Source organism: Chamaea fasciata, unplaced genomic scaffold, assembly GCF_029207755.1.
Source record: "Chamaea fasciata isolate MVZ Bird 193981 ecotype frontalis unplaced genomic scaffold, bChaFas1.0.hap1 SCAF_6, whole genome shotgun sequence".
NCBI classification, from domain to species: domain Eukaryota; kingdom Metazoa; phylum Chordata; class Aves; order Passeriformes; family Sylviidae; genus Chamaea; species Chamaea fasciata.
In genome coordinates, this window is record NW_027094091.1 from 58,260,695 (window position 1) to 58,279,351 (window position 18,657).

The window sequence follows — 18,657 nt, forward strand, 5'->3', positions numbered from 1 at the left end:
AAAGGCTTTTGTTGTTGTTGTTGTTGTGAGGGTTTTTTTTCTGTCTTCCTCTTAAAGGCGTACATATCCATAAATTTCACGGCATGCTCCGTTATCCCACTGCAAATATCAGATACTGCTGCTGGACTTTGGCTTCACACCTTAGAGACCACAGTTTATACTGTTGATTGGGTTGCTGCCTTGAAACTTGTTTCTTGGATTTTGTGGCAGTTACTTCTTCCGTTGGTGTATTGGGAAACCTCTTGCTCATTTAAGTAAATATTTATGTGCATGGAAAGCTGCAGGAAATGCTGTCACTAGGAGCTTGATTTGATAAATCTTGAGGAATGCATCTGTGGTTCTCCATAGTGCCGAATTTGCTTGGCAAAACTTTATTGCTAATGTGCCTGTAGGAGGAAAGAGAACAAAATAGCTCCTCTGAGAGAAGCTTCACCAAATCTCCAGGTTTAAAGTTTAAATCGAAATGATTTCATTAAAGATGAAGTTATTTTTCTGTTTATTTGTTGAGATGAAAAATATTGAAGTCCTCTGTGATTTCCAAATGTTCTTCTGTCAGTAAAATCTGTAGTTACCTTTGCAGCCCCAGAATCCGTGACTATGATAGATGTTTTATGTTTTCTTTGGAACTTGATTTAGTAAAGAAATACAGTTCATATAGGAGAGAGATTTTAAGAAACTAGGAGGATGGTTACTCTTTCTTTTATTATTGTAGAGCTTTACTATGTATAGAATTTGAGGGAAATTATGTTTTTTAGGAGCACAGTGGCTGTTATCACAAAAGAAAAAAGGAAAAATAATTTGGATATGGAATGAAAGAGAAGATTTTTCTGAAAAGATGATACTGTTGTTTGTTTTGATGGCATTAACCTCTCCTTTGATAATGACACTTTCTTTGTGTTCAAGTTGAGTAGCTTTCCATAGTGGCAGATGTTCTTTCCTTCACCATCTCCCTGCAGCAAGATTTATTGTTCACTTAATCACACTTTTCCTAGGGAAAAGAGTGTTCTAAGAAACACCGTGTCACAAACTCGTACATTATTCGGACGGAGCCCTTTTCAGCTTATATGTATTATCACTTGTGGGTAATAATTTAGTTTTGATTCACAGGTTTTTTGTATGGGACAGGGTTTAAGCATCCTTCTAAATGCTTGAATCCTTGCAAGTGTAGTAATTCCAGAAAAAGCCTTTTTGCCTTAGAAGTGCAGATACATGTGACAGTGTTGATAAAAACGTGGTGAGAACTCCATTAATGCTGCGTTTTTTGTCAGATTTTTTTGATAAATCTGTTGGATTTGATGCTTTAATAAAATTCTTTTTGAAGTTAACAGCAGAGATCAAGCCTAAGCAAATGCTGGCTTTACTGGCTAAATGCTTGCTTTAAAATGTAATTCAATCCCGTTTTATTTAACAGTTGTTACTTTCCTCCAGTCTGAACTGCAGCTGGTCATGGGGAATGGAAGGGTCTTGCCAGGTTTGCTGAACAGTGTGTGGCAGTTGCTGTTGGTAATTTGATTGCCAAATTAAAGAAACAGAATATATTTGGATTTGCATTAATTTGGGCTGCTTTTGCCTTTTTAGGTCCAATTTTAATTGCAGCACTGGTCAGCAATTAAAATTACCTTGGTCACAGCACTGTGAACAGGAGAGTGTGTTTGTAGGTGATAGTGATAATGTCTTTGTCTTCCTTGTTTCTTTGTGGTTTTGTGAGATTCTTTTTCTCTCCTTTACTGTTGTGCCTGTTTCTTCGGAGACAATTTGTTTCAGTCATTGCCTATATGCTGAGAAAAGGGCCAAGAGGGAAATCAAGGTGGGGTAGAGCCTTAGAGTAGTAGTAGTTTCTATATCAGGAGGAAAAAGAAACCCAACCAACCAAAAAAATATGTTGTGGCAAATCAGGGAGGAGGGAAAGCTTTAAGATGTTTTTGCAAATGTAGAAATGTAAGCCGCTTGTACCAAACGTTAAGTGTCAGAGTCACAATTCTGTCCTTCCTTTCAGAATTGCCTTGTGGACCTTGAAAGAAATAAAAATAAAAATGGTCTAGTTGGGGAGGCTTTACTGTTGTACCTGTTCTCACAAAGGCACTTTTGTTTTCTGGTTAGTAGAAACCCTTGGTTTAGCAATATTTCCATACACGGGCTTCCAGTTACCCATTTTTTAAAACTCTAAACAAAGGAATGGCAGAATCTGAAAGCAGAAAAAAAAAAGTTATTACTTGGTAAGACTGAAGCAAGTTATTGTAGCACTTACCAGCAGCTAACCAAGTTAGTTATTGTAAGCACCCTCTATTCTAGCCAGGGTTGTCTGATTGTTTTTCCCATGTTGATCACAGCTACAGAAAATTTTTAAAAGGGCAAGAGGGCAAGCTGAGTGTTACATTTCCTGTAGCATGTCAAGTAATGTTCCTTGCATCCCAGCTCATGACTGTCTCTGCTGCAGCCAGGGCAGGAAACTCTGCCAGTTCTGAGCAGGCAACTGTGGTGGGTGTTTTCCAGCTGTTCTGGATCGAGGCAGTGCCAGAAATGATGGAAACAGATGTGCTGGTTCTTGCTTCCTGCTGGAGTTTGTAAGCTGGTGCCTTTAGTTGTGCTGAAATTCCCAGCAATTTCCCTGCTGAGCTGTGAAAGGTGATGGCAGTGGGGGAGCTACAGGGCAGGGGGGAGCTGCACCTTCCTGTAGGAGAGGAAGTGTTTAGCATTGTGGTTGCTAAATCTGATGAAACCTGCCAGAGCTTTATAAGTAAATTGATTCGTCTCTTCGTCTTGTATTCTTTCTTGGCTTTTTGAGCTTTGGTTTATTTCCCTTGTAAGTTTTTTTGCTGTCGGTATACAATTCCATGTTTGGATCATCTGGTTTGTCATTTCCCTTTGATTTCCTTTGTTTCTTTCACCTTTCTTCTTTACTTGTAGCTGTTATTCCCTAGTTTCTACAGGCTAGCAAAACACTTTCAAACATATTTTCTAGAATTAACTCATAACCTTGTTTTTACTTGTGTAGACTGATATTGTTACACGCTTCTGAAAATAATGTACTTTGTCACTGTCACAAAGTGGCTATCAAATTTAAGTCACAAGTTAGAAAGTTCTGTGAAGAATTGTTCCTATGAGACTTGGAGGATGTAAACTTCAGATTCTGTAAGGACTGGTGGCTTCCTGCCCCCAGTCCACTGTTAAATACCAGACAGATTTTCTGATCTGGAGAAAAATATGGGGATACATTGTCTGTTCTCTGATGTCTAAGGAAATGGACTCCAAACCTTTTTGATTGCACGAACCATCAGTTAAAAAAAGAAGAGATGGTCATTCATCCCCAATAGATATATACTATTTTTTATAAATTATATCTCTGCTGCTGCTGTATTAGTCTGTCATATTATAACAAATACAAAAATAGGAATTAAAAAGAGTTAAAGAGAAAATAGGAATTTTTTAATTTTAATTTTTTTTAGTAATAATTCAAGAAGTATTTTCTTTCCATGTTCCAGAGGAATGTCTTGCTTGGGTGCTCATACCTCTCTTTGTATGTACTGAAAGATTCTTTGGGAATTATTTACATTCTTTCTAGTTTTCTTGGCTTGGGAAGCTGCAATTTTCAGAAGCTGAAATATGGTGTGTTTTGTACATTATTTACTTGTTGTGGATATATATCTGTATATATATTTAGAAGCATTTCTGTTCAGTGTAAGTGGCATACACAAGAAAAATTCTAGAATTGTTTGTATTTCTTTAGAATGGGAGTGGGTTTTCTACACCAGTGGTTTTCCTTGCCAAATTGAAATGAATACAGTATTTCATAAAATCATAAGTAAAATAAATGTTTAAATGAAGCATCCTAAAATGTTTTCTTGATGAAATACGGTGGCTGTCTTTGCACACCAGCTTGGTTGAAGGAAAACATATATTTGGTAATATTTTGCATTTAAGTAACAAAAAAGCAGCAGGCTGTTAGTTTTTTAGATGTTGAACACTAAGGACCTTAGAAAATGGGATTTAATTGCAAGAAAGCTTGGGCAAATTGCTTCAGGTAATTGTTTTTTGGTTTTTTTTTAGGTGTCTCTAAATGTATTAGCAGAGTTGAAGTTTTTTTCTGTCACTATCCATTGGCAGAGAAGACTCTTCTCTGGCGGTGGGAATCAGTCCTCTTTGATCTTTTTAACCTACCTGTCTAACTTCTGTGTGGATCCTTATTTTTAAGTATGTGTAAACTCACCTCTGTTTGCTCAGGCACGGTGTCAGTGGTGGGCAGTGTTGGGTTTTTTCTGATTTAGTCTGTGGGCAGAAAAAAAAATTGCTTACAGCATAAATTTCATGAGTGATGTGTGTGCAAGCAGAGTATTATTCCCTGTAAAGCTGTTCTGACTGTGGGGTTTGTTCCCCACTCTGGACTTTTTGTTGATTAATGTGGTATTAGAAATGTTATCTTTTGGGCTCCTTCCTAGAGGGGTGGGGTTAAGGCAGGACATGATGCAGACCTGTGCAGCTTGGTGGCTGAAGTATGGTTCTCTCAGTGTGCAGCAGATTGGGTTTGTTCACTGATGGATGACAAAAAGGTATCTTGCTCGATGAAAAAAAAAATTGATTATTAATTCAAGTAAAAACATTAGATAACTTTTAGATGTGTAGCTAGGGAGGGAAGTGCTGGAATAATGAAATGGGCACTTGGTACAGTGCTTTGCTATGTATGTTTCATGTATCTGAGTTTTAATTCAGAGTAATGTAACTCCAACTCCAGCAGACTTTCTACTGGGTGTCATAAAATGACAGATTTCTGATTTTTAAAATGTCAAAACCATAAATCATTAGTTTGCTAAGATTGCACTAGCAAGCTATTAAAGAACATGGCAGTATTTACTGTAGATAAATGCAAATTTAAAAAGGTTCTCTGTATCATAGTTTAAATGATTTATTTGCTTTCAATGCACATATGAATCTGATGTGATGCAAAGATTTAGGATGTTTCATTTCCTGTATGGAGCTACAAATTTGCATGTTATTAAACCATCTCCCAGTCATATCTTTCTTGTACGTCTTGAACAGGATCATAGGTTAAGGTACACTGAAAAAAGTTAATTAAAACAGAAGGAGAATTTAATGCTGTTAATACAGGTACTGGAATGATGGGAATTTCAGCTGGATTTCGATATTTTCTATGATAATATCTACTGAAATACCTGATGCACCTCAAACGAGGGAAACTGCCATGTGTAGTAAATACACCTTTAGCCACTGTTTGGAGAGTGTTGTAATTTAGTCTTGAAATTGTTTGATTTGCAGAAAGCCAACTTGGTAATTCCTTGTTCCCTGAGGGATTTGAAATAAACCTCAGTGTTGCAGCCTCCTTGGAGCAAAGGGCCTTTATACCCAGTGTTGTGTGTTGGACCAAATCTGGTAGGGGATCAGTTTTATCCTGTTTTCCCAGCTGAACTTTTGCAATGGCTGCAGGCATGCTGGGTGTTATCCACTCTTTGGTCAGTGCCATTGTGAGTCCCTGGGACTTGTGTTTTGTGTTCTTGTCAATCCTTTGTCTGTCAGCTCTCTCACCTCTTGATGGGGCAGTAAAGATTGGGAGCAGGGAAAAATTCCTTACATTGGGCTTGTTTATGCCTCTCCTCTTTGGAATCTGGAATTTGTTGTTGAGTTTCTGGAAGGGAAGACAGAGGTAACAGGGCATGGTGGGTGTCATAGAATCACAGAAGGGCTTGGTTGGAAGAGGTCTGATGCATCATCTAGCATGGAATGCTGTGGCTGTTTTGAGTTTAAGCATGGTGTTTTAATTTGAGCTGTTTGTACTAAGATCCCTTTTAGAATGGATACCCAACTGATAAAACAAATGTAGAATTTTTTTTCTCTGTTTCTGTAGGATAGAATTTAACTTTGCTAATCATTTCACTTAAGGCTGAGGTTGCTCCCTTAAGACACTGATTTTCAGTTTTTGCTATGTACTTAAAAGATATTTAATGGCTCTTTCTAAAGTAGATTAAACACAAAAAATATAAAATTGGAAATTCATAGGGCTGTTTCCCCAGCCCCCACGTTTAAAAACATTGTGCAGAGGTAATTCTTCCTTGCATTGCTCTGTTTTCACTGGGCTTTCACTGCATGCTACAAACTGAACTAATTGTTTTAGTGAACTAATTAGACATAAAAATGCTTGCAAATAGAGTGAAAATACTAGATTATTAGCTATACTTGATTATAGCATAATTGTATTTTTAAGTTATCTTCCCTCCACCCCTCCTTCTGTTGGGAAGGAGAAACCCATGTACCAGATGTATTGTACCTACATGGGCAAGAATTCTGCTTTTTTGCATTTCTTATTTTCACTGAGAGAGTGATTCTCATGTATGCCTAGCTGAGTGCATTTTTAAAGAAGAATTTTAGTGAAGTGGTTTATGTCTCAGATGAACTGGGTAGGAGATATTTGCCAGTCTTTCCTGGGTAAGTTGTATGCCTTCTGTAGTTAGCTTTTGCAAAGTTAATGAGACTTTGGTTTTATAGAAGCCAGTGCTTAAATGTAAACTCTTTCGCTACTTGGAAGTTTTATCCTGTCTGACTTCCTGGAGCTCTTTTTTTTTCTTAATTGTGATAAAGCATGCTGATAGAGGTGTGTGGAGGAGGAAGAGGATGATACAGTGCTGAGACACTGTATAAAAAAATGTGTAATTCTGGGCTAATGGTTTCAAATACAACATTAGGTGGCAGCAGTAGACTCTTAACACCTTGTGGGTGCCTGTTGAATTCACGTTCAGGCAGTTTTCCAAACGAGAGACAGACCTGAAGAAATTTTATTTTAATGCAAACCATTTTTGTTACATCCCTTTGAAGGGAAGCAATGAGAATGGTTTTCCCCCGAATGATCCAGCGTTGATCATAGTTAATAACAGTTTAACAGAATCCTACAGAAGTGTCAAGGTTAAAGTGGGTGCAATGGTGCTGTGCAATGTCACTTTTGATATGCCTAGTTTAAAATGGACTTCTCATTTGCCAGGCAAATGAAGTTGCAGGCTTCGTTATGAATTTGGTAATAGGAGAGAAGGCAGCTAATTAAGGAGGTGGTTTTTTTCCCTTCCTTCCTTACCATCCTTTTTCGTTTAGAAAGTAGAGTAGATTAGTACTATTAGTATTCTTTTTTTTTGGTGTGGTGTAACTGTAGAGTGGTGCTGGATGAGGAGATCGTTGACTTCAGCCTGAGGTATCAGCAGGAAAAGTTTGCGATTTTCTGCAAAAATTACCTATTTGCTCTTTGTTGTTGTTTTGGTTGGTTTGTTGGTTTGTTTGGGGGTTTTTTGTCACTTCTGGTTTTGTTTGAAAATGGGAGAAACCAAGTCCAAAACTGGAGTAAGATTCAAGAGGAATCTTCTGCTTACAGAAGTGATTGGAGCAGAATCTTTCCTTCTGTGAAGGCGTCACTGGTCACTTGCACATTCGTGGTCTCACTTACTTTAAACTTTGAACCAAGGTACCAAATGACCTTAAATGATCTGTGTCTTGCTGGAAGGTGCAACCTCACTTTTCTTCAGTGGGTCTTCCCACTCAAGTTCTTTGTGTTTTCTCTAGTTTTTCTAGCGCATTATTGTTGATATAGTAACAATATAATGAAGAAAAAGTTGACATCCAGGCTTTTTCTGCCCCTTTCTTGCCCTCCCTGTTAACCACTCTGAGCCTGAGCCCTGTTTCACTGACTTGACGTTCATGCTGATGTCACTATTTGTTATACTTCACCAAACTATCAACAGGCTTTCCTGCCAGATCTTTTTAGGACTCCCCTCCAGGTGTTGTGTTAGTGATGGAAAAGAATGCATGGAAATTAGTATTTCTGAGTTACTAGTATTAGTATTATTAGTATTTCTGAGTTATTAGTATGTCTGAGGTAGTATTTTCCCAATGTTTTTCCTCTTCTGTTCTGTGGAAGCCGTTCCAAATCACAGCCATCTTTTTATTACATCGTGAATGTGTATCATGGTGCTGGCTTTTCCTGTTTATTATGTACCCTAGGAATCTGACCAACTTGGCATCATCCATGATCCTATGAGACTCTCACCCTAAAGAGATTTTAATTCTTATGCTTCCCATATCTTTGGCATTTATTTTTGATGATCAATAAATATCAATCAACTAAATTCAATGAGTTTCTGAATATGTAGAATGTATTTCTGAGTGTGTGAAAGAGGATAGAGTCAAGGAGGTGGTTTATTTCTTTGGTGGAAGATAAGAATAAACATAGGCAAAAAGTATTATAAATGCCCAGCTTTGCAGTTTCTTATTAAATTAAAAAAAAAAAAATTCACTGAGGTTGAACCAGCCTGTTTGACTGCATTTCTTTTTCTTCATGGGATACGTGTTTCTACTCCTTGTTTTGGACCTACTAAAGAAACAATTTTGATATTAAAAAATCATCATCTTGAGGAAAAGGGAGGTCACAGTTTGGTTAATAGTCCTTCATCCTGACTTTGGGGAACAAAGCAATTACTTGATATGTGGCATATCTTAGCAACCAGGAGGATAAGGAAACTCTATAGAAGGGAAGACTTTTTTTGAGGTTTGAGATAAAAATGTGAAGGTCCAGCCCTGTAATTCTTCCAAGTGTAGTAAATTTGGCTTTTCCAGGAGAAATGCTGATTTTGGGTTTGGTTTCTTCTTTTTATGTTATAGGCATGGAAATATTTTCTCTTGGATTGCCTTTCAGGCTTTCTAAATATTTTATATCTGTTAATGGGAGAAATAATTTTAATTAGGTGAATAATCTTAACTCATGTTCTTTCAGGAAAGTGGAGCTTGACTGTTTATTCTGAGCTATTTTCTGCATGCAGTGGTTTGCTAGACGCTCACCCAAACAGTGAACCATCTCTTTCACATCTCACATAATTTCATTGCAAAGAATGGTTAAATGTGTTTAAATTGTCTTTTTTGGTGTTATTTAGAAGTGTTGTACTGCTATTTTATACTAAAAATCAGTGCTACTATGTTGACTTCTCATTAGTTTAATTCTCTAAGGGGAGGAAAAATACACTTTCTGCTTGTGTATTCAAAAATTGCTGTATTTTCCCTGTTCTCAGTCAGCTAAGTGTAGAACCATTTTACTGAGAAGCTCGAGCTATTGGTTTAGTTTATATATTTTTGAAGGTGGATATAACTGGCAAAATCCAAAATTTGTGAGGATGAATTTGAATGCTGCCCTTTAAAACCATTCCTGCAAGCTTGTACTTAATTCCACGTGCTGAAGAAAGAAAACGTTATGCCACCCTGTGGGTTGCCATAAAGATTGTTTATGCAGCTCAGCATAGGACTTAAAATACGTTGAATTGGAGAATTTTGAAAAATGTCCTGTACGACACAGGAGACCAAATCATGCTAAAGTGCAAGGAAAGACTATACATCAGTTCAAAGGCTACATTATTCAAAAAAATACAACCATAAAAAAGGTAATAAGATTACATTCTCACACTTCATGGCTAGTAAGGTGCATTAAGCTGCTCAGATATTCATAACTTACTGTGACATTTGGGAAGATTACATTTTGCTGTGCACAGCCATTACTGCAGCTGAGATAATAACTAGCCAATGCACGGACCTGGATTATGATCCCTGTCATTGGAAACAAATTTGTGTTTTGAAGGTTGATCAGTTTCAAATCACCATTAGAAAGGGTTAATATGACATAGTGTGGGGGGGGTGTGTGCCTGTGTGCATCTAATGGGTGTGCATACACATTGTACATCAGCTGCACCCTGCCTGGGGTATTCTGCTTTCCCTGGCAATGTTTTTTGTCCTCACTTCCCTCACAGGAAGTGTTAAAAGGGTAATTATTTTTTTACCGTAGCATATTATTCCTAGAATGTGCTTGCTGAAATGCTTATGCTTGCAGATGAGATTGGAAACCTAATTTGACAGCTTCCTGGATGGGTGGGTTCTGATAATAGTGTATGTAGCCAAAAATGAAAGATTGGTGGTGTAGACTATAGGGTGAAGGTAAGGTCACCTCCAGTAGCTGTATATGGTTTTGGTGTGGTAATTGATGGTTGGCTGATAGTTAAAACCAAATGCATAAAGAGTTGAATTTCTTGTTAAGGATTAGCAGGTGGTTTGTGGCCAGAATTTAACATTCAGCTGTTCTGTCTCTACACTGAACACAGTGGTTTTTTGTTTCTTACCTTGATTTTAAGGAGAGCAGCTTCTTGAGGAATCCTTCAGTTTTGTAGAGGACAAATTCAGAGTGAAACGAGGTATAACACTAAGGTATATTACATTTGCAAATGCTCTGTTGAGAGTTTTTTTTTAAGGGGGGGTGTGTATTTTTCTTTGCATTTGTTTTGAGATAATTCTCTGTTAATTTGTTCTGCCTAGCATACCCTGCAGAGCTTTCTTGAGTTAGGCCTCTGCTCCACCTTTTGGAAGGGGAAAACTAAGGCTTGGAGTGTGGTAATGATTTGATAGATTTGTTTGAGTTGACAGCATGAGTTGATATAGAGAAGCTGGGAATATAACTCAAGTCACCCCATTCAGTTCTTGCTGTTTTCTGAGATATTATGGAAGCATCTGATAGTAAATTGCATAATTATTTTTCATGACCCAGAGAGGAGAAAATGGAAAAGTGTAAATTACTGTTTAGAAATCATTGCCATGAGACATTGTCTATTCTGTCATAAAAGCGGTAATTTTCTCTGCTTCCTGTGTGTTTGGCACTACTGATTTATGCCCAGAAGTCCAAAGATTGCTTCTTCAAAGTGACAAGGTTTAGACACTTGAGGAAAATGTATGGTAATTTCAGTGGTTAATGAAGAGTGTGTATTCTGTTCCGTGGGTAAGTTGATCTTTGGATCCTGCCTAGCTGAGAGAAGCTGTTGGGGCTACTATGGAAGCAAGTTAGTGTATGGATTTTGGGGCAGTTTTCACATGGTGAGGCTTCAGCAGGTGACGGTCACTGAAGCTCTTGATGGTCAAAGCCTGTGGAAGGAACACCACGCAGGACAGAAATAATAACACAAACTTGCAGAAATCAGAACAAGCTGAAATATTTCTGGTCATGAGTCCGTTTTGATAATTTGAGTCAATGCTATCTGAATTCCTGTTTGCATGCTGGCATATAATGGGTATTTTGGTAAGCATGGCACACTTTTAAGGTTAATGCAGCTCTAAAGTCCAAGAGAACTTCAAAGAGTGGGTGGAGGGAGTTGGTATAAAGAAGTTAACTTAGTATAATGCATTTTGCCTTCACCTGGAATTTTTGTTTTATTAAGTAGGCAAGCGAGAGCAGAGCAGGTTATTTCCTTCCCCCCTCCACCTCCTCTGCACAGGCATATGTGGTTAGTTACTCAGTGTATGTTCAAACAAAAGTTACCTCTAGGAGACCTGAAATATTACTGGATTTAAGTGTCGTAGCCAAATCACAGCCAAAGGCTTGGAGCAGTGCTGCTGTTCCACATTCCTGCACATACAGCAAGCCTGTGCTTCCTTTGAGTACCTGGGACTGCTGCTGAACCTAGCAGTCAATTCTTAACCAGCTGTAGTCACTGTCTTGGGAATGCCTCATAAGTGCTCATAAGTGGCAATATTTCTGATGTGCATCTGCTCCTTTTGGCTAAAATTGCCTTCTTAATGGAGATTTGTTAAGCAAATGTGAAGGAAAGCTTTTAGGGCCACTCCAGGTCATTTGAGATGCCTTGACTGCTTTGTTGGGCTCACCTGTTTCAGAACACTCACTTGGTGTCTTCACTTTTCTGCTCAACTTGGGGCATCTCTATCCTAAACTACCCAAGTGTTTTTCTGCAGCAATTGTCTAATTGTTGGTGACACCTTAAGGGTGCCTTTGTTACTCAACAGAATTTGAAACAGAAGAAAAATAAGGTGGTAAATTGATATTGGCCTCATTATTATTTTTTTTTTCCCTTACATCTGGCATAGTTTTCTTCTCACAGAATGAATAACTTTAGACGTGGAGTAATACTTTGATACAGTTGCCTTAAGCTTTTTTTTTTTTTTTTTTAAAATCTTTTTCTCTGAAAGCTCGTTGGGGGCCAGTTTGACTTGGAAATGAACTTTATCATCCAAGAAGGAGAGGGCATCACCTGCATGGTGGACTTACTGGACAAGTGTGACATCACATGCCAGGCTGAGGTTTGGAGCATGTTCACAGCAATCCTGAAGAAAAGCATCCGGAACCTGCAGGCCTGCACGGAGGTGGGGCTGGTGGAACAAGTGCTCGGGAGGATCGACAGAGCTGACAACATGATTGCAGGTACAGCCTCCCCCAGTGTGGGGCTCAAACTGGGCTGCTTCTAGGCAAAAGCTCATGGACTCAGTTACTGATTAGATGATAAAATTTTTATTTATTATTAAGCACTTCTGTCGCTGTTCTTTTTGCTTTTCAGATCTCTTGGTGGACATGCTGGGTGTGTTGGCTAGCTATAACCTGACAGTTCGAGAGCTGAAGTTATTCTTCAGCAAGCTGCAAGGAGAAAAAGGGAGATGGGTAAAACAAAGCACAAAACTGAAACAATTTTTGTCGTGTTGCTTTTATTTTTCCTAATTTTCACAAGTCAGGATTGTTCCATAAACTTCATGCTAAACAAATTTTGAATGTGCCAAAAAATGTAGGAAGCTTTCTTATATTATATAAAGAATCTTTTTACCTGAAAGCAATTAAAATACAGGGAGTAGAATAGTGATGAAGTTAAATTTCTTCCTGAACCTGTGGACTATATTGGTCTTTTTGAACACCTGGGAATAATCAGGTGATTCTTGAGTGTTTCTATGTACATGATTTTGCTTTTTTGATTCCAGCTATGTGGAATTGAAGGAAAAAGGCTTAAATTTTTTTTAAATCAGAAGAGAGAAATAATAAAAAAATGCCTACATAGGCAGTTCTGTTTGCTCCCATTTTCACATTGCTATATTTCACCTGAAAATTAAAATATTACCCAGTTAGGGAAGTGAGAATTTTGGCAGAAATTGAACTAAAGGAAATAAGTCCCAATGAAAAATTGTATAATTTTTCTCTTGTTCCTGTGTGGAATAGAAAGCGTCCCTTTTACAGCTAAGAAACCATCTTCCCTAAAGTAAAAATGTGTATGTTGTAGAGGCCACCTGATAAAGTTTTCTTCAACACAATTGTTTCACTGGACTTGGGAACTGTTTTGTCAATAATTTTACCTGCTTTCAATTTTAATTCAGCTCCTGTTATTTCTAGGTACTCTGGCTAGTGTAAGGGTAAGGTAGCAGTGTCTCTGTTGACTTCATATAATTTTTAAGAAGTGTATGCCATATAAAAGCAAGTATGCACACATAATTGTCCAGATTTTAAAAGGTCCTATGAAATACATAACTTTGGAGATCTTAACCTCCTTAAATAAAAATACTTTAAACTTTATAGATGGTTTCAACTTAATAATTGAACATGGAGAGTATATTTGACTGTAAGTGAATTAAAGTTGTCTCTGTAACGTTAACTTTTTCATTTCCTGTCTCCCTGCTATTTGCATTTAATTTCCTTTCCTTATTAAAGACCAAATATAGGGGAAAGCAAGAGGAAAATGCCACAGTTGGATTGCCAAGGAGTTGTACAACTCCATAAATCTTAAAATCAGCAAAACTGTAAGGAGACCAAGCATTTTGCTGCAACACAATTTACCTGGTCAAATTCTATCGCACTGCAGACATCTAAGCAGCTCTCAACATTTCCTCCTCAGTTTTAACTCAGATTCTTGAAGCATTGCTTAGCTGGCTGCACCTTTGGTACATTTGAAATACTTGTAATGCATCATGCAATGCTCCAACATCATGCATGGTTTTCAGAGGGTAGCTGTTAACTACAGGGTGAAAAAGGGCACTTTCAGGAAAATATCAGGATTATAAAATGGTAGTTTGATCTGCCAGGAAGATATGGTGTGGTGAAAGACAGCACACAAAATTGTCCTGTCGCTGTGATCATTATTTGCTCTTCTTCTGTTGTTGTGAGCTCATGCACTTGATTTGGAGTTTATAGTTGCAGTATATGGGTGGTGGGGAGTCAGGAAAATCACCAGGTTATGGGTGGTGGAGAAGTGTTAAGTATTCACACTGAGCACTCAGTTTTGGTGCTCCAAACTGCCTTTGGGAATTGAATCTTTCTCCATGGACTTAGGTGAAACTATAAACCAGATCAATTTAATCTAATACATGACTGTAGTCCTGATGAAAATAATCCTTCTGCTGCTCTTCCCTCTCCCTTTTGCTAGGTACTCCCCATCTCCCTTGTGCTGGCACAGGTTTCACTCAGCCACGGCCCAGAACAGCTGTAATTAAAAATTGGTTTGCGTTTGTTTTCCCAAAGCTAGCTTTCATCTGGCCTAGTCCATTTTCTTTAGCTTACTGCGAAATCATACAGAGAGCTGATGGAAATGAACAGACAGAGGCAGGAGTCAGCATTCAGGGTCAGTTTAGTTTATGCTGGGTGAAAGTGGCTCTGGCCTTCAAGTCCTTAGTGAAGTTACCTAATTAACTGTAATTCAGTGCAGCTACTGTATATTGTGTTAAGGTATTCTTGACTGTTAATGTTGTTTTATTGAAAGTGCTGAGTGTCTTAGCAGGGTGTTCTTCAACCATGTGCGAAGTTTTAAAATGTGTTCGAGTTTGCTTTTTGTGTGTATAGTCTTTTCTTTCTTAGGGATTTGTTTTATTTATTTACAAATGTAGTAATTCTCTTTGTCAGCCACCACATGCTGGGAAGTTACTGTCTGTGTTAAAACACATGCCTCAGAAGTATGGACCTGATGCCTTCTTCAACTTTCCAGGAAAAAGTGCTGCAGTATGTAGATTTTTACATTTCCTGTTTGTTTGTTCATTGTTCTGTTAAGGCCCTTGGTTATTTTTATTTGTGGTGTTCTTTGTCTCATCTGTCATTGTCGTAGAGTTTTAACCAAAGTTTTTTCTCTGCCTGACACCTGTACTAGTGCCTGAATAAATCGTGTTTATAATAGATGTGCAATATCACTACAGAAGAACAAATACTATTACGTAAAGAATTTATACAAACGAGGCTGCTTTTTCTGTATTTAGTTGGATTTTTTCAGACTGGTTCAGTTAAATCTCATTGCAAGGAGAATATACCTGCTTTTCACTGTAGATGAGAAATCTTTGGGAAGACATTGATCCTAGACATTTACAGGCTGAATAATACTGAAAAGGATTAAATTTAGCATCGATTAGTCTTTTTGTAATTGTTCCTGTGATTCATTTCTAAGTTTTGTGGTGTTCACTTGAAAAAGAATTTGAAACTGAATAGGCAGTTGGAAAACTCTGTGCAGAATCTTCTGATGGAATTCAAGTATGTCAGCACTTTTGCTTCTACAATTGTAGAATGAAAAATTATGTTCAAAATTTCATGCTTAATTCAAAATAGGATTTGAATAAGATTTATCAGATGACTCTTTCCAGTTTTCTTCACATAAACCCATTAGCTTTCTGCCTTGGTGGCTTGAGATTGAATTTCACCAACTTGGTGACATAATGAATTATTTTTTTGAATGAGAACTTTGGAGACTGAAAAATGCAGACTACTAGAAAAGTGCTCCTGCAGTTTTATCACATGCAACAGAACTTGGCAGTGCACAGGCATATTTGTGTTCATTTTGGTTATTCATGGTTTTCTATTTAACTTCTGGTTTGTATTTAACTTCTGTTAATTATGTTGAATGCTTGAACCATATTTTATGAGATTGGGGTGCCTCAGTAACCTTTATGTAGGTGTTTTTAGATGTATTTAAATTAAGAAGTTTAAGAAATTAAGTATTTGCTGTAGTTACTCTGAGATCTATTGTGAGTTAAGTCAAGTGATACTGTGCTACCAGTTCCCAAGAGCTGGGTGCAAAGATGTGGAGACTGGTTAGTTAACTGGCATACAGAAGGATTTATAGCATTTTGTGTGGACAGGAGTAGCTGAATGGAGCATGGGAACATCATAACAAGTCTGGAGACACTTGAGTTGTTTATTATTTCATTCATTGGTATTGATCATCTAGGCGGCATCTTTGATCACAGGTTATGGCAATCTTAACTGAAATGTGTATTGTGAATCTGGGCTGCACACCAGCAGAAAGTTAATAGTAGTGTTAAAAAAACGCAGTCAACTGAAAAGCTCCAAAAAATAAACCCCAGCTGTTTGAAACAAAGGGTTCTGCCACACGGTTTGTAACTCAAGGGCTTTGCACTAAAAACACAGTGTTTGATATGAAGATTTTGTCTGGTAGAGATTGTATTATGTTTCTTTGGAGGAAGTTTGTAATTCTGTGTTATTCTCGCTGGAAGCCTGCATAGATATGAATTTCAGGAGAGAAAATAATTTATTAAGTGAAATGTGGCCAGCTTTCCCTTCGTGATCAGTTATTTTTCCGAACACCAACACTAAGTGAAAATGGAACTGATTATTCTGTCAGGTTACCATAAAACCAAACTGATCTGAATTTGCATTTTGAGAAGTTGTTATTCCATGAGGCTTTCACTAAAGCATTTAAATTTTGAAGCATAGGTTACTATTAATAATCTTTTTCGAGGTGTAAAGGTCAGTTATTAAATATTTAGGTTAATTAAATATTGTAACAATCGAGTACAAAGAGAACGGAAGCTAGGCCAGGTTTTTTTCTTTAGTATAGAGGAACTGTATACATTTGCCGTGGGTCTCTGTTTATCAGCATATATTTGTAGAGCGTATCTTAAGCTGCACACTTTTACTATTGTGTTGATCTTTCTACATGAATAACTTTTTGCTTTCTTCAGGCTATTGCCTTACCTCCTATAGCCAAGTGGCCATACCAGAATGGATTTACTTTCCACACTTGGCTAAGAATGGATCCTGTAAATAATATTAATGTGGATAAGGATAAGCCTTATTTATATTGGTGAGTATTATGTAAAGCTGATATTGCTGGTGTTCAGTTTCTATTAATTGTTCAATGATTTCTGCATCCATCTGTGCATGTGCTGACTTTGTTCTGATTTGTCAGTTTTCGAACAAACAAAGGACTTGGTTATTCTGCTCACTTTGTTGGAGGCTGCTTGATTGTAACGTCCATAAAATCAAAGGGAAAAGGTTTCCAGCACTGTGTAAAATTTGATTTCAAGCCACAAAAGGTGAGTGAAAATAATAAAATCTTTCAAACATGTTTCATTAATCTAAAATTGTAGCCTGAGAGTCTGTGTTGTAGTTATTAATTAATCTTATCTTTCTGTAGAAAAACGGTTACACTGGAATGAGCAAAACAAAGTTGTGTTCTGAACTCTTATTTCTTTTTAATTTTCCAACTAAAGCATGAGTTGATTTTATTACTGGTGTTCAAGGCTGACTTGCCTATTAGGTAGTGTTGTGTGATGTTGAATGTTCCCTTTTTCACTTAGATATCCTGCTAACATTTCTGGAACAACTGGCGTAAACATCTTGTGGGAGAACAGGCCTCCTCAGGAATTCCTTATCAGTAATCCCTTGCTGTAAATATGGATTCTGTTTGTGATATTTGACATGCACAGCCTTTGAGAGGCATTAGTCTGGAGCCATCCTTGCTCTTTGGAATGGCATTTGTAGTAGTTCATCATGCTAATAGCAAACTAGTTTAGAGCTTCTTTACAGACTAGTTTCAGTGCAAATTTGGTTCAGCATTGTTATAAAGATTTTTGGAGTTATATGCCATAAATACCTTTTGAGCTCCTGTGTGGAAAACATAGCATATTATCCTTTGACATAGCAATGCAAGAAAACTCACCAGTGACTTATTAATCTTTTCTACTTAAAATACATCTTTCAGTCTTAATTTAATTCACATAAAGAGTTGAATTTGTTCTTCCAAGCCCCACTTGAATGCTTAAGCTGCTCCCAAGTGTTTCTAGAGTTATATCAATTGTTTTTTATTGTTGCTTAGTGGTACATGGTGACTATAGTGCACATCTATAACCGCTGGAAGAACAGCGAGCTCCGGTGTTACGTGAACGGAGAACTGGCGTCCTATGGGGAGATAACGTGGTTTGTCAACACCAGTGATGTGAGTAATCCCTGCACACTCATGTCTATAGCTGGTCATCTTGATCCATTGCATAGATATTCTTTGCCATTCCTTTCACAAACCTCCCCTATTTTGTGTATTTTTTAAAAAAGTTGAAATTAAAATGGTAACTTTTTTGGTAGAGGAATAAATTGTGGTTTTATGCATCTCAGAACTTAATACTTGTTTCTGCTGAGTACTTATGTAAGCATATTCCCTGATGAAATGCATATTTTGTGCATGATTTGCTTGTGTAGCATGGATTAAACCCTGTTACTGGGTTCTGTTTTCTGTTTTCAGACATTTGACAAGTGTTTCCTGGGTTCTTCAGAAACAGCAGATGCCAATCGAGTGTTTTGTGGGCAGATGACATCTGTTTACCTTTTTAGTGAGGCTCTCAATGCTGCTCAGATCTTTGCCATTTATCAGCTTGGCCTGGGTTATAAGGTACCTTAGAATTAACTTTCCTAAGTTTAATTATGCCAAGGCTCTTTATGGTAGGTGTTAAGAATGTTGCGACACCTCTGTGTCCTAAAAAAATGATCTTACAATGTAATATTTTTATTCAACTCTTCCACGTTTCTTTTGTAAGCCTATGTATGGCCTTACAAGTAAACATTAGTTCAGTTTCTTGATTTCTTGTAAAACAAGAAGG

General features: G+C 37.4%; 1 protein-coding gene across 3 annotated transcripts in view; it reads left to right on the forward strand.

Annotated features, from left to right (window-relative positions):
• Positions 1 to 18,657, forward strand: part of LRBA (LPS responsive beige-like anchor protein) — a 364,153-nt gene that overhangs the window by 26,698 nt on the left and 318,798 nt on the right. For all 3 annotated transcript variants that reach the window (XM_066186497.1, XM_066186498.1, XM_066186496.1), the window contains 7 exons: positions 12,001 to 12,232; positions 12,366 to 12,466; positions 14,684 to 14,779; positions 16,747 to 16,868; positions 16,974 to 17,100; positions 17,883 to 18,002; positions 18,303 to 18,449. In XM_066186497.1, coding sequence (XP_066042594.1) covers positions 12,001 to 12,232; positions 12,366 to 12,466; positions 14,684 to 14,779; positions 16,747 to 16,868; positions 16,974 to 17,100; positions 17,883 to 18,002; positions 18,303 to 18,449 — 945 coding nt within the window. The remainder of the gene's footprint in view (positions 1 to 12,000; positions 12,233 to 12,365; positions 12,467 to 14,683; positions 14,780 to 16,746; positions 16,869 to 16,973; positions 17,101 to 17,882; positions 18,003 to 18,302; positions 18,450 to 18,657) is intronic.